Raw genomic sequence first — 15238 nt, forward strand, 5'->3', positions numbered from 1 at the left:
GGCTAATGGCAGGGGATGTAGAAAGATACGACTTTACTCTCTATGTATTTTGGTAGTAGAACCAATAGGATTTATTGATAGATTACTTACCAGGGGAGAGTTTAAAGAACTAAGAAGTTTAAGAATGAGTCATAGATTACCAGCTTGAGTAATTGGAAGAGATGTCAGTTATTGAGCTGGGGAAGACTGGGGAGGAATGGCTGTGGGGAGAGGATGGAATCAATATTACATTTTAGAAATACTGGGTTTGGAAAGTGTAAATTACAGGTGTCAATGTACAATCAGAATATGCAGGTCTTGAACTTAGAATACTTGTGTGGTCTGGAGATATGTATTTGGAAGGCATCATCAACTATAGGACTGAATAAGATTGCCTAGGAGACAGTGTGATGAGAAAGAGAAAAATGGTCAAGCTCCTAGGAGCTCCTGACAATAAGAAGCTGGGTCAAAGCAGGGAAGAAAGCAAAGATCTAGGGCAGAAATGTGGAGACTGTGACGTCATGGAAATTGAAGAAGAAGAAATTGGAGGGAGAGAGGAGTCAACTAAGCCATGTGTTGATGAGAGGTCAGGTAAGGTGCAGTCATGGAATTGTCTACTGGCTTTGGCTACCTGGAGTGTGGTGACATAGCCAAGGTCAGTTTTAATTGAGTGGTGACAGCACAAGACAGAGTAGGGTAGAATGAAGCATGAGAGGGAAGTGAGGAAGAAAAGACTTTTTTTAGTACTAGAAAGAAAAACAGGTAGGTAACTGGAAAATTATGGGATATCAAGGATGTAATTTTGTCACTTTTGTTAATCTTTGGTCAGGTTTCTAGATCATATTTTTGAGCTGATAGTAGTGATCTAGTAGAAAAGAGAGCTATTACTGATGCAGGCCAGAGAGAGTAGTGGAAGGACAACAGATAGTGGAGTGCAGATTAAGGAAGGATTCTGCACGCCCACCCCACTATTCCAGGGAGTGTGGCAAATGGAGATATTGCAGATGCTTTTGGACTTGATGAAGATGTGGTATGAGTAGTGCATCTGCAGAGTATAAAGAAAAGCTTACTTAGGACAATTCTATGAATATTTGACCTGAAAACAGTAAATCAGCCCTCTCCCTGTTATCAACACATTTCATTTCTGCCCTCTTCTGGGTCTGCTGCTTCACCAATTTTTAGGAATACATATCATAGAAGGGAATTTCTTCCATGACCAATCTGGGGTGGCAAAAAATTCAATGAGGAGAAATTATAAGAAAGGGATAAAAAGTCAACAACTTTTTTGTGCTGCCCAAATGAAGAGGAAAGTCATTTTTGCTTTCCTTTCACATGTGAAGTATCAGCAGATCCTTTTTATGTGTTTGTTATTGATGTTCAAATCTAAGAGTCTTCATACCCTGCGGCAGAAAGAATGTTTCCAACAGTACACAACACAATTCTATATACTTTATTACTTCAGTGGTTTCTGTCGTTTCCATTTCGAACTGGAGAGAGAGAGAGAAAAAAGGGCCTTTTCATGATATATCATGTTATGGTTAACCATCCAGAAATATAATAAATCATCCACAAGAGGCTGTACTAACTTGAGAGGGAACACAAGCTCCTAGAGGGCAGCCCCCCTTATTTTGTGTCCCGTACAGGGTGTAGTCAGCGCCGCGGAAGGGAAACATCCTTAAGGGGACCAGTGGACCCAGAGCTGGCACCGACACAGCATTATTCTAAGACCCGAACATTTTTTAAATCAGAATTCCATTTTTGTATAATAAAGTGTCCCGCACCTTACCAAGGAAGGGTGAATATAAGTAGAGGTTCCAGCAGAATAATGCAATACAATATCAAGGGAATATAGGGTGAATAAATCATGAACCGTTTTGTGCAAATTGGAGACACCTTGATAGGCAGTGGGCAACCGAGAATGAAAGACGTGAGTTCTTTACGTGTAGAAGTCAGCTGTGTCTGTGACCACGTGTAAGAGTGAGGCACCGCCTTTCTTCCAAATGATTGCAAAGTGACAGAGTTAAGGGTAAGGGAACCTGTTCCAGAACATCGACATTGCTTGGGATGCCAGTAGGCGACCTCCTAGGCTGAGGTTCTCGGAAAGTCCTTCTATGTCTGCTGCCTTGTTCCAGTACTTTTCCTTCTGTTTTCCTGTCTGTGCTTTGTACTTTGAGACTGTCACGTTTCAATTCTTTATATCTCTTCTTTATTTTACCATTTCAGAAGAGACAGCAAGCTAATGCTTCCTCTAATCTCATACCAGCCAGTAACACTAAGGTCAGTACCAAGTCCCAAATGTCAGGAGGAAAACTCTGTGGCCCTGTTTCCATAATGGCGACCCTGATGGGCGTGTGTGCTGAGTTTGCTACCTAAACATTTTCCTTTATCTGAAAAAAAAAACAAACAAAAAATACTCAAAAAAAAAAAAAAATGCCTGACACTTGAAACCTCATCTTTTTCAGTCTTGTTGGCCTCGGCACAGGCGAGTTAACGGCACCGTCTTTGGCGGCATCTGTGAACCCTGTCAGTGCTTCGGTCATGCGGAATCTTGCGATGACCTCACCGGAGAATGCCTGGTAAGTGCCTTCTCCTCTGCGGAAGCTGATGGACGAGGCTGAAATCAGCTCGGTTGGCCCTGCTATTCGGTTACTACCTTTGGGACAAACACTGGAGTTAAGAAATGATTTGATGGGGAGCTTTATATTGAACTGAGTTGGAAGCTTAGAACGCTCCTTCGTATGTGGTCTTCCTAACAAGTATTAGGACATGTTTACCCATAGTACCCCAAGAATTGAATTAGAATTAGATATTGCATAGTAGTAAAATAGAACTAATGACTGGGATACATATCTACTGTGAATATAGATGGCCTCAATCCTTCCCATAAATCTACCAGAAATAGATTACATTTCTATAACAGAACGTGATTTGTATCCCCGTAATGCGAAAAGCATAAAATATAATCTTTATAATAAACATAATTCAGTTTTTTTCCCACAGTGAAAAAAAAAGAGGGCATGCTGCGTATTTTTTTATTTTAAAATTTCAGCGCTTAAGTAAAAACAAAATATCATATGTAGATTTAAAAATAATACATATGTGCAATACATATTCCCCAGAGCTGCTTATCCCTTCTACAGGTAAGTTTGGCCTAAGCTCTGCAAAGGCCAGCACTTTCCATCCTGCTAAGAAGCCTCCAGATTGGAGGATATACGCTGCATAGACCGTTCTTTTTTTTTTTTTTTTTTTAAGATTTTATTTATTCATTCATGAGAGACATGGAGAGAGGGAGAGGCAGAGACACAGGCAGAGGGAGAAGAAGGCTCCCTGCAGGAGACCGATGTGGGACTCAATCCCGGGACTCCAGGATCACTCCCTGAGCCAAAAGCAGATGCTCAACCACTGAGCCACCCAGACGTCCCTTCATAGACAGTCCTGATGAACCTCAAGAGCGTGTTGGTTTCGTATTGTCTGACGTGGCAAGAAGCTTGAAACAACACTTCTCATTTCATTAGTTTTCCAGAAACACAATCTGAAACAGTGCCAGTTTAGGAGTCTATCATATTCTCATTTCCCTGTAGAATTTAAGGCAGACTCTGTTATCTCTGGTTCTAAATGTTCTCTCTCTTCCTCTTGCGCGATTCCCCTCCCCACCACTTTTTTTGTCCACTTAAAAGCTTCTGGGAAAAACCCAAAATGAAAATTCAGGGCTCTTGTTTCAATGCAGTTGGGCATTTAGGTTTATTGATGCTCTTTCTATTTTCTCTCTAGAAGCTTTTGTTTAGTTGCTTTGCACTATAAAGCATGATAGCCTTAATTTGTGAATCAGTAGATTTTTCAAATGGCATTTTTTATGAATAGAAAGACACAGCGATTTTCATTTTAATTACACCATAAGTCTTTTAAAATGTACCCTGGGAAAAATATTGAGTTACTTTTAAATATGTTGCTAACCTGCTAGGGGAACTATCAACCCAAAGCTGATATGGATGTGCTTCATTTAAACCTAAAAAAAAAGACAAAATAAATAGATAACAATACCAGACTTCTGATGTTTCCAATAGTCATATTTCATGACGGATTGATTAGGATTAAATCAAATCATGCTGTTGGTCCATTTGGTTATGTGGTATTTCTAAGAATGGAAGTGTGTTTTTTGAATAAAATAGTTTCATTCAGCGTAATTTGGGGAGGAAGAAGGGAGGGAGCAACAATTATTTGAGATCTTCTACTGATGGAACCTTGTTTACTGACTCTGTTTCATGGACAAAAAAATAGGAGGCCACCATCAAATAACAGTAGGAATCTTAGGGCAACAATAGAAATCCTGTCAATAGAAGTAGAATCTGGTGTTTTCTGGGTTTTCCATTATAGCTGGTTAATATGTGATCGTGTAAGATATTTTCTGGAGACTTTCCAATGCCTTTAATCTGAAATGATATTGATAACTAAGTGCTAATATCCCATTTTGAGCATATTGGTTCTGATATGATCCACAGGGAAAAATATTTGAATGTTGCACATTAAAGACAGTTTTAGGGTTTGCTTAACCTGCATTTTATCTCCTTTTTAAAAGTATGTATGTTTTTTCCACTACCATTAAACAGAGAATTTATGAAATTTACAGATAAACTGCTTTTTAATCAGCTTGGTTTGAAATATGATCAGAAAATAAATAAATAAATATGATCAGAAATTGACTGAAATATATTTTTGATATCAGATCAAACTACCAGACCTCTGTTACAGTGTGGACCTATAGAGAAAAGGTCATTTTAACTCAAAGTACTCAAAGTACACTTGAAGTGACCCAGGAAACATTCAAAGCCACATGGGGAGATTGCTTACTTGTCCTTTCCTGTTGTAATTGTCACATGTGCTTTGAATGAACATCTTTATGGCAGGACACCTGTGAAAATAACCAGCCCATCAGAGTACACTTCTCATCTTTTTAGTTCTGATTTCCACTGTATTGTTGCCTAGTGCTGTTTTAGGCACAGTTGCAAAAACACTCGAATGTTAAGATTAATTTTATGATTTCCACTAAATGAGATGTGACATCAGTAAATATAAGTGACTTCTACATGTTCTTTTTCTTTTAGATCAGTAGTTAAAGAAAAGTAGGGTGTCTGGGTTATGCAAGATTTTCAGTGGAATTTTAAAGATACCACTTGCAACATGATTAAGACCATCAATTTTATGATCTTATTTTTTTAAACCCCTAAGTCTTTGAAAGATACAATTTGATCATGTCAATATGCAAAGAATATTGCAGAAAATACGTTATTTTTTAGTAATAGCCCACCTTAGTTAAGCTTGAAGACCGAAAAGAATTAATATGAAGATGAAATCAAAGAGGAAAGCCTTTTTCACGTTGATCCATGTTTTATACACTCCATCTTAATATGCTGTTATTTAGACAACTGTTGATAGTGAAGTTAGCCTCTGCTTTCTTTGAAAAAGGCTTGCTAAATGCATTTGAGAGAGAATGTAAAGTACCTTAAAGAAAAACCTATTTTCAAGTATCACCAGATACTAAAGAAATACCTATTCACTTGTAGTTGATGAAACTGTCATGGGATTTCAGAGCTTGAAAATTTCATAAATCATAGGCTTTAACTCTCTCATTTTATAGAATGTGAGAGATTCAGAGCGTTAAATGATTGGATTTTAATTTAGTATCTTCTACTCAATAAAAGAACTGTCCCTTTCCCCAAGGAATTTAACAAGCTTTGTTTAAAAAAAACACATGTGTTTATTTGTGTGTTTTTAATTAAATCCATTTACTAAATGTAATTGAAATTAGCTTCTTTAAAAATATACTGATGTAATAATATTTCAGACCTTTCATTGAATTAGGCTGGCCACCCTCGTGGTCATCCAGATTATTAAACATTTACTTTATCCTTATAATGAATTTATGTTTTAGCTGCTTCTTTTGCATATTTAATTACTGATCGTAAAAATAAAAATTCTGTACCCCTAAACGCTGATGAACACTTTTGAACATGAGAAAAATATTATATTTTTTCTATGGTTTTAAAAATAAAAATGTATTTCAGTGAGAATGAATCCATATTGGGTGATTCTTAAAAGGAATTAGATCCATTTTATTGTACTATTGGAGACAGAAGTTAGGTCTATATGATGCCAAAATATTAAAATTTATCAAATTGTGCTATTGAAAGCTTTATAGACAACTCCAGTGTTTGGTTAACTGGAGTGTTCACCTTTCTACCAGTCTCTTGTGAACACAGCCTGAGTTGATAAGTATACTATAACTAATACGAAGAAATCTAGACATAAATTATTTTATTTTGATTTTTTTATTTTTGAAAAGAAACTGCAAAAAAAAATGCAGTTTCATTGTAAAGAAAAAGTATTTGAGAAAAATTGTTATGTGCCTTGTGGTTTCATTACATATTGGTATATGTTTAGAAATCTTTCCATATTCTCACTGTGTAATTATGAGCCATGCAGGCCCCTCACAGATATAATACACTAGTGCATTGTCCAAATCATCAGAGCCCACTGAGGTCCAAATTAATCTCTGAGGTAAGAGCATCACTGTCCCAGAGGATTTGTATGAGTAGCTACTGTTCTCATTAAATCTGCAGTTTTAAACTGAACAATTGACTTTTACCTAGAATAAGCTACAATTTCCACTAAATACATTATTAGGACTCTGTGACTATGCACATGTACACACATGCACAATTAGATGTATTTCCTTACTGAAAAAAATGGAAAACTAACAGAAAAAGGAAATAAGATTTGTATAATGAAAAAAATTATAAGGATGCCCAGGTGGCTTGGTGGTGAGCCATCTGCCTTTGCCTGGGGTCGTGATCCCGGGGTCCTGGGACTGAGTCCCAGTCGGGCTCCCTGCTCAGCAGGGAGCCTGCTTCTCCCTCTCCTGCTCCCCCTGCTTGTGCGCCCGCTCTCTTTTTCTCTCTCTGTGTCAAATGAATGAATAAAATCTTTGAAGAAAAGAAAGAAAGGAAAAAATTATAATGAATTTCAATTGTTTCTTTTTAAGCATGCGTATGCTGAAACTGGCATGTAGTTTATAAGCTACGTATTAGATTAATTTTCAGTGCTATTTCCCAGCTGTAAAATTGACAATTTAATGGGAAAATTATTCTTTCTAACAGGGAAGAGACTCATAACCCTGTAGACCTGTTTTTGGTAAATGTTGATGCTTGAGACCAAAATAATAAACTCTGATGTGCATTTCTTCCTCAGAACTGCAAGGATCACACAGGTGGCCCACACTGCAATCAATGTCTTCCTGGTTTCTATGGCGACCCTAGTAAAGGAACCTCTGAAGACTGTCTGCCCTGTGCCTGTCCACTCAGTATCCCATCCAATAAGTGAGTAACAAACTTGCCTCTGTAATGACTTGGGCATCCCACTCTGCAAGCGCATTTTTGATACAGAATGCTTCTTTCTCTTGTCACACATAAATAAATAATAAATATATGCATGAATTTCTCTGGAAGGTAATATGAGTTTTTCTAAATATAAAATATTTAAAATTATGGCTATTTATTCTGCAGAATTTTTAATATTTTAGTTCTAGTTGGTGATTTAATATCTAAGCAACAGAACTCAAATAGAATTTCTAAAGCAGCTATAAAGGGCAGACATGTTTTATAGAGATGTATGTAAGTCCCCACATGTGCACACATACATACGTATCCTTGTATAGTAATAAAAAGACCACTGACACAGGCGCACCAGGCTGACTCAGTGGTAGAGCATGTGACTCTTGATTTTGGGCGTGTGAGTTAGAGCCCTACATTGGTTGTAGAGTTTACTTAAAATAAAAAATAATTTTTTAAAAGATCACTAATACGAATACTGCTCATTTGGGTCCCAGTCTCACACTTTATTTATGAACCTTGGGCAAGTCACAAACTCCTAGAGAAATTAAAGTATGAGACCAATCTAGCTGACCTTTAGGTACCCATCCTATCCCTTGGTTATCATATGGTTTATCACATTATCATATGATGTCATACATATATTATATATATATATATATCCTACTAAAGCAGTTATACTGATAAGAATTATATTTAAATTATATGAATATTGAAATATGGGTGATATAAGCACTTATTTTGCATAAACTAAATTTTGAAAACATTTAATGAAACTTTAGACAATTTAGTTATCTTGTTTTTATTCTTTATTTAAAAAAAATTCCAATTATTCATAGAACAATAACCTTGGAGTCTTCGAGAAGACTTTTTTTTTTTTTTTTTTGAGAAGACTTTTAAGAGATATATTTTGTCTACCTCTTCCCCTTACCTTTTAAGGGAATACTCCCTTCCAGCTGCTCTAATTCACATTCCCTCTGAGTGCAGGGGCCAATACCTAAGCAAAAACCCTGCATCATAAAGAGTTCTTATTTTAATGGGGCATACTATGTTGAACAAAAACCAGCCTTTTTGTATTAGTACAAAATTGTAAATAATGGTAATTTAAATGAAAGAGATCTTTTTGGAGACTCTCTAAAGGTAAGTTTTTAGTGCTTCCTCTGCCTTCCGCTGAGGTCATGATCCCCTCAGGCTCCCTGCTCCATGGGGCGTCTGCTTCACTCTCTCCCCCTGGCCCACCTCCCCGTCATGCATGCCTGCCCTCTCCCTCTCTCTCTCCCACTCAAATAAGCAAATCTTAAAAATCTTTTTAAAAAATCAGCAAACTCAGTGCTTAATAATATCTGTATTATATTAGGCACCTTCCAGCTTTTTCTAAATGCTGTGATAATGCTTGAAGAGCTTACATTTTTAGTGATTTTTAAAATTTAATCTATCAGCTACAGTCTTTTAATATAAAGGTGTTCTCAAATTGGTCATGTTCTGAGTGAGGTCTACCCCAAGACACCATGATGGAAAATGGTCTTTTGTGAGAGTCAATGAATACTCTAAGCTAAAGATTTAGAGAATAATTGTCACTAAGTTTAAAAGTCCTCATGGAAATTATGGTTTCTACTTTTCAGCCCACATGAAATCTTTATCTTCCTCACCCACAAAACTCCTCCTTAGGAATTTTACACCTTAGTCATTGGGTTGGGGGTGTGGGGAGAAAGAGAACTAATATTTGACTAAAACAGACTACTATATTCTAGGTATGACACTATACAGTTCAATAAGGTGGATATTATTACCCCATTTTATAGAGTAAGATAAAAGGCTCCAGTGGGAAAATAGCATTACGGAACCAATTCTAGAGCTAAAAATCCTTGATTTAAATGTTGAGTTCTTCTATACTTTCTAGCTGTGTAACTCTGAGAAACTGACTTAAACTCTCTGTGTCTCAATTCTTTCATCATTAGTTGTGATAATAAGACCTTCTTATAGGGTCGTTGTGAAGATTATGTAAAATAAAGTATACCAAGCATTTTAAAAAAATAATTGGACATGATGAGTCTAATGAAAGACTGATTATTATTAATTAACTTGCTCAGAGTCATTAAAGTATCAGGGTGGGAATCTTAAGTTTCAAATCAATGTACTTTCCAGTCTTCTGCAATCTACATTGAGGACTTTTTTTAAAAAGCACACTGAATTTTAAGGGATGTTAAAAGCAACTAAATGGGAAATTGGGTTAACATATGTTAGTGATCAAAACATTTCCAGAGTTTAGGGGATGAGGTTGGTTGGATGCAAAGCTGAAGATCCTTTGGCAACCAAGGGTGTCAGAGATGAGAGAGAAGGCAAAAGGGAAATCTACTGGAAAATATTAAATATAGGAGAGCAAGTTGAATTCCTTCATAATCTATGGTTAGTCAGCCATATGTTGGGCATAATATGATAGGACCCTTGCTCACCGGTGTACTTGTGAAGGGTTAGACCAATGCAATGGAGAACCTGCTCATTCACTTGGGCTGAATGAAATTCTCCAGGACCATCCAGTATACTCAAAACCCAGTGTTTTCCACTGAGGAAAACAGAAGGGTTCCATCTGTCCACTCATTTCTGTTGCGCTCCTTCTTAGGCAAAATATCCTAGGCACTAGCAGAGCTATCAATCCAGCAGAGCTGCCATTGATTGTATAATGTGAATTTTAGCCAAATACATCTGAGAATTATGTGATTAATTGGATATGTAGATCTTAGGGATCTATCCTCAAGTCTGACCAACATTACTAGAAATGCAGAGAGGCCATTAGGGAGAGAACTCTGCTTGGGTAATTACAATCATTCATGGCCCATCCTTCTCTGTTTACTGTGCTTCTACTTTAATTTTAGTAATAAGTTCTAATTGTGTTCCAGAAAGAAAAGAGAACATGAGCATCACCATCTATCAGTGACAAAGGAACTGGGTCCCAGTTCCAAGGATGGCATTCCCTTAAGTATATGTATTCCAGTTTGTATAATTATGCAGATCTTGATTTTAAAAAAGTAAATTAAGATGACTCTATAGCATCAGTGACACCAAGTACTTAAAGATCCTTTAATTTTTGAGATGTTTCACTTACATTAAATAATTATTGAATGATTAAATAATAATTTTATCTTTAGAAGTAGAACTGAGATTAGAGTAGCAGCCTGTTTTTTTTTTTTATCATAATACTTTCTTTTTTATTACAATATCCAAAAAACTGAGTATGCAAGTTTAGGTCTCAAGACCCCTTCTTCAGTTGTAGGAATGTGCCATCTCAAGACTATATATTTAACCTATAAAGAAGTTCAAATGTAAAGAAAAAAGAAAATGCAGTTTCTTCATAAATATTCTGTGTCTCTTGCTACCAATCACATATTCTCTTGTAAACCTTGAAAAATTCCCTGCAAAGCAAATAATATATATAATATATATATTATATATGTATAATATAATATATATATGGTGTGGCTATGTGTGTGTGTGCAAAGTGTACAGTAGCTCCCCTTCCCCAGAGATCAGCTGTTTTCCTACTACTTAAATTAAACTAAATTTAATTCCAGGTTCAAATATAGCATTTTTCTAAGTAGAAAGAGGAGGCAATGATAATCCAGTTGGTTTAAAAATACTAGTTTTGTTTTTTAAATTATAAAGACTTTTAAATTTAAAACAACATGGAGCACTCACATTGTTTAGTGGTGCGATTGTGATTATGACCTAAAATATTTTATTTTTAAATCACTAAATAGTGAGACAGTTTAGGGAAACTCCCCATTTATTTTTATTTTTTTTAAACTCCCCATTTAAATAAAAATTTCAAGAAGTCATTACTATTATAATCTGAGATGAAAACTCTGAGGAATAAATTGAATATTTACAAATAATCCAGAATATGGGATTCAAATTTTCACAGGTTATCCAGGAAAAAAAAAAAAAAATCAGCTAAAGGTTGCTGCAACCTTCATCTAGAAGTATAAAGCTTAGTGATAGTTCTGCTTTGGTGATTTATCTGTTTAATCCCTGATCATAAATCTTCTAGATCATAAGCATTTTGGCTCCAAATTTCTTAGATAATATTGCTAAATAAATCAAATATGCAGGGAGATAAAGATAGATTGGTATAATTATTATGATATATGAATACAGACAAGCATATAATATTTAAATTATACATATATATCAATTTCATCAACTATTCACAGTGTCCACTGTTTGCTTAGCCCTCTCATCGTGGTGATGTATATATTCTAGCTATAGATTGTAACTAGGTAGTGAAATTTATCTCTAGAGAAGCAAATAAATATGTAAATATTTTGAATGTTTTATATTCATTAATTTCTGGCATCACATAGCTTATAAATTAAATATAATATGCAAGAGACATGTGAATATTCACCCTTGAACACTTAGAATGTGTTTGAAAGGGTAGTTTTTTTTAAAAAAGGGTAGTATTATTGAAATCATTTGTATAATAAAATTCAAGATATTCTTGGTCCAAGACTGGACAGAGGGTAGGCCCTCAATCATTTTGAATACTACTTCTTTGTGTGCATCAGGCCTGCTAGAATTTTTTATTTTTATTTTTATTTTATTTTATTTTTAGAATTTAAATTTTTGAAAGATTGTAACACTCCTAGAGCTGACTTGGCCTCACTCAGAGGGGCTACATTGAATTATTGCTGATATAATTAGTAGTTTTAATAGAGAAGTAGAACTATTCCCAGACAGAAGGTAAATTTAAGAAAATATCTAGCAACATTCTTTAGAAACCTTGGAGTGTGTTAGATGTTTCAGAACACTTTCATACACATGTGTTTTATGTCTACGTGAGTGATGACAATGTATTTCACCAGAACCTCTTATTAGAAGGGAGAACTAAACTCCAGAGAAATCAGATGCCTTGATCATGACCATTACGGCTTGCTTGTGGCAGAACCAATATTAGAATCCATATATTCTGATTCACCTCCCTGTGCTTCTTCCAAGGGGGCTATGGAAATAGAAACCATTACAGAACCATTGAAGAAGAGCAAGGAAACAAAAAAAAAAGAAAGAAAGAAAGAAAATTAACAAAGCTTCGTGATAGACAAACTGTAAATGTTCGTTATAAGCAATGACCCCAGGGCTTGGCAACAGTTCTGCTGATGCTAATGTACGGGATTAGAGCACGATGAGAAAGTACAGGTCTGAGTAACAAGTAATTAAATACCTTAAAGTCGAAAGAGATCAACATATTCTGGAAAAAAATCTGAAGCATTATTAAATGGTAGCTAGAATTTATCGCGGTACCATGTGCAGTGCTTGCTTTCATGCTTTATCAGCACACATTCTCTCATCTCACTCAATGAGGAACTCAGATTTAGAGGAAAAAGAGCATCCAAAGACACAGAAAACAGCCCGGTTCTAATTACAAAATCCAGTGACGGACGTTAAATCAGATTTTATATCAGCCGAAGGTAATTAAGGAAATATGGGTTTGCTTAAAGGTTCTCCTGAGGTTATGGGCGGAGGTCATTGACCTGTAAGGAGAAAACCCTACAGCGACACTTCACAGCTTCATGCAGCCCAAACCACAGCCACCAAGTAACTGAGTTTCCCCTTGGTTTTTCTCCCTCCCCTCCGGGTCCTCTGCTCCCTGGGCAGTTGCCACTGGGCCTTCTCACCGCCCTCCCTGGGGCTCCCTCGCAGACCCTGTAGCATCTGGTCCCTCTGGTGCCTCTCCCCCAGCCCCTCGAATGTTCCAGGTTGTAGTTAGCTCGCAGGGGTTCTGCTCCCCAGTTGTATACGCAGGCCTAGGACGCGCCCTGATGTTATGACGCTGGGCCTTTCATAGCACATCACAGCCCCGAGAGGCCACGCAGATGTTACACGCTTAGGGACAGATCACGGTAAAGACCCGAGTCTGGGCTCAGCCATCAAGAAGGGCATTTCCATGTGCACATCCTTACAAGGCAGTCTCCCAGTTGCTTCTCATCCCCCCTCCGATCCCCTGTGCCTTCTGTGGCGGGAAGGGGATGAGTCAGGACGCAGAGCGCATCTCCTGCTGCAGGAGAGCTGGGCAGCCGGGGTCTCCCGGCGTGATCTGGGACTCGCTGGAACCAAGCGATCATCTGGCAGTCCCCTTTCTCTGCACAGAATAGTGAGCTGCGCATTCTGCTGCGTTTGCCAAAATAAATTCTGTAGACGTTTTCGGTGGCACGTGTTTATTTCCTGTTCTCATTTTATTTTTGTTGTTGAAAGCCCTCTTCTCCACGGCAGTAACTATAATCATAGCCGGAAGCGAGCAAACCCTCAGTTTTTATTGTTTAAAGAATATTGAATCATAGCTACAGATATAATTTATGAGGATGTTTCCTTTAGATGCATAATGTCAAGTGTGTGTATCCAAAAGTTTATATATATATACACACACACATTGAATTATTGTTCAATAATATATAGATATCTATCTATATAGATATAGATATAGATATAGATATACTTGGTTTTATATATATATATATATATATATATATATATATATATATATATAACCAAAAATTTAAACTTATTTAATTCTTACCAGTACAATGAATGCTGGTTACATGGAAAAGAAAACGTTGAATTAGAAATGATAAGTCCTCGATTCCATGCTCTAAAGTCTCCTGGATATTAGCTATGACCTTGGGCAAGACAAACGATGCCTGCCCCAACCAGCTTATAAGATATTATGCAAAAATGATAAAATTATTTGTAAAGGCCCTCTGAAAATGTAAAGATCTAGTCAAGTTGAGTCTCTTGTTGTTCTTTAATTTTTTTTTTTTCCGGGAAAAGTATTGATTTTTGTCCATGGGTGCATTTTACTTTACTTCTGTTGGTTTTAACTGACACATGAGTACATTTAAGAATTTGTTTTACAGTTTTAAAGTGTCAAAAACCCTGTTAAGCACCTTTGACATGACTTACGGTAAACTGATTTAGGATTTTAAAAAATAATTGGTATGGTCTTCTTTCCATCGCTGTAGTCTCACATGAGTGGGAGACCCAGGGCTTCTAGTTAGAGTCATTTTGCCCCAAAATGATGAGACAGTTATAGAATGCCAATTTTAAAGTAAGACATCCGTGTATTCTGCAGATGTCAAAATCCAGTCCTCCCTCTTATGTCTGAAAACAATAGCAAATCGCGAGGTGAGTGAGGGAAAAGAAAAATTCAGTTTCTTTCTATTTTTACACATGCCTTGTTTTCTCCAACGCGGTCACTTGTTTTCTCCAAGAAAATCGCTCATGGTGAGGTCCTAGTTTTTTGATTTTTAAAATTTCAAAAGAATTTTTTTTTTAAATTTATTTTTGGCGAGGTCTTTTTGGGAGCCGGCACCAGGCTGCTGTCTCATGAATGGCTCTCGTCACAGAGCACAGGCTGGCTGTGGCTTGGTTCCGCTGCCCATGCAGCCCCCACAACCCCTTAACCTGGAGTCGCTTATCTGGGTAATAGTTGTGACTCAAGGTACCACAAGCCAGGCTTCAACAGATTTATTTTGACCTTCCACTGAGTTGTTTTCGTTTTTTTATTTTTTTAAAGATTTTATTTATTTATTCATGAGAGACACAGAATGAGAGAGAGGCAGAGACCCAGGCAGAGGGAGAAGCAGGCCCCATGCAGGGAGCCTGACATGGGACTCGATCCGGGGACCCCAGGATCACGCCCTGGGCTGAAGGCAGGCGCTAAACCGCTGAGCCACCCGGGCTGCCCTAGTTGAGATGTTTTAAATGATAGAAATACTTGGTTCTAATTGCTTGCTGCTATATATTAAAAAAAAAATTAAAAAATTAAAAAAAATAAAAACCATCATTCCGTGTCTGCAGAGCGGCTCGGAGGTCAGCCAAAGGGC

The 15238-nt window shown here is 36.9% G+C and overlaps 1 protein-coding gene across 3 annotated transcripts in view; it reads left to right on the forward strand.

The window, feature by feature from the left end:
* Positions 1–15238, forward strand: part of LAMA2 (laminin subunit alpha 2) — a 583497-nt gene that overhangs the window by 335041 nt on the left and 233218 nt on the right. For 2 of the 3 annotated variants that reach the window (XM_049115400.1, XM_049115407.1), the window contains exons 16-18: positions 2203–2256; positions 2442–2555; positions 7225–7352. In XM_049115400.1, coding sequence (XP_048971357.1) covers positions 2203–2256; positions 2442–2555; positions 7225–7352 — 296 coding nt within the window. The remainder of the gene's footprint in view (positions 1–2202; positions 2257–2441; positions 2556–7224; positions 7353–15238) is intronic. The other variant, XM_049115415.1, reaches the window with a different exon arrangement.

This window comes from Canis lupus, chromosome 1, assembly GCF_003254725.2.
Source record: "Canis lupus dingo isolate Sandy chromosome 1, ASM325472v2, whole genome shotgun sequence".
In the NCBI taxonomy this organism is placed as follows: Eukaryota; Metazoa; Chordata; class Mammalia; order Carnivora; family Canidae; genus Canis; species Canis lupus.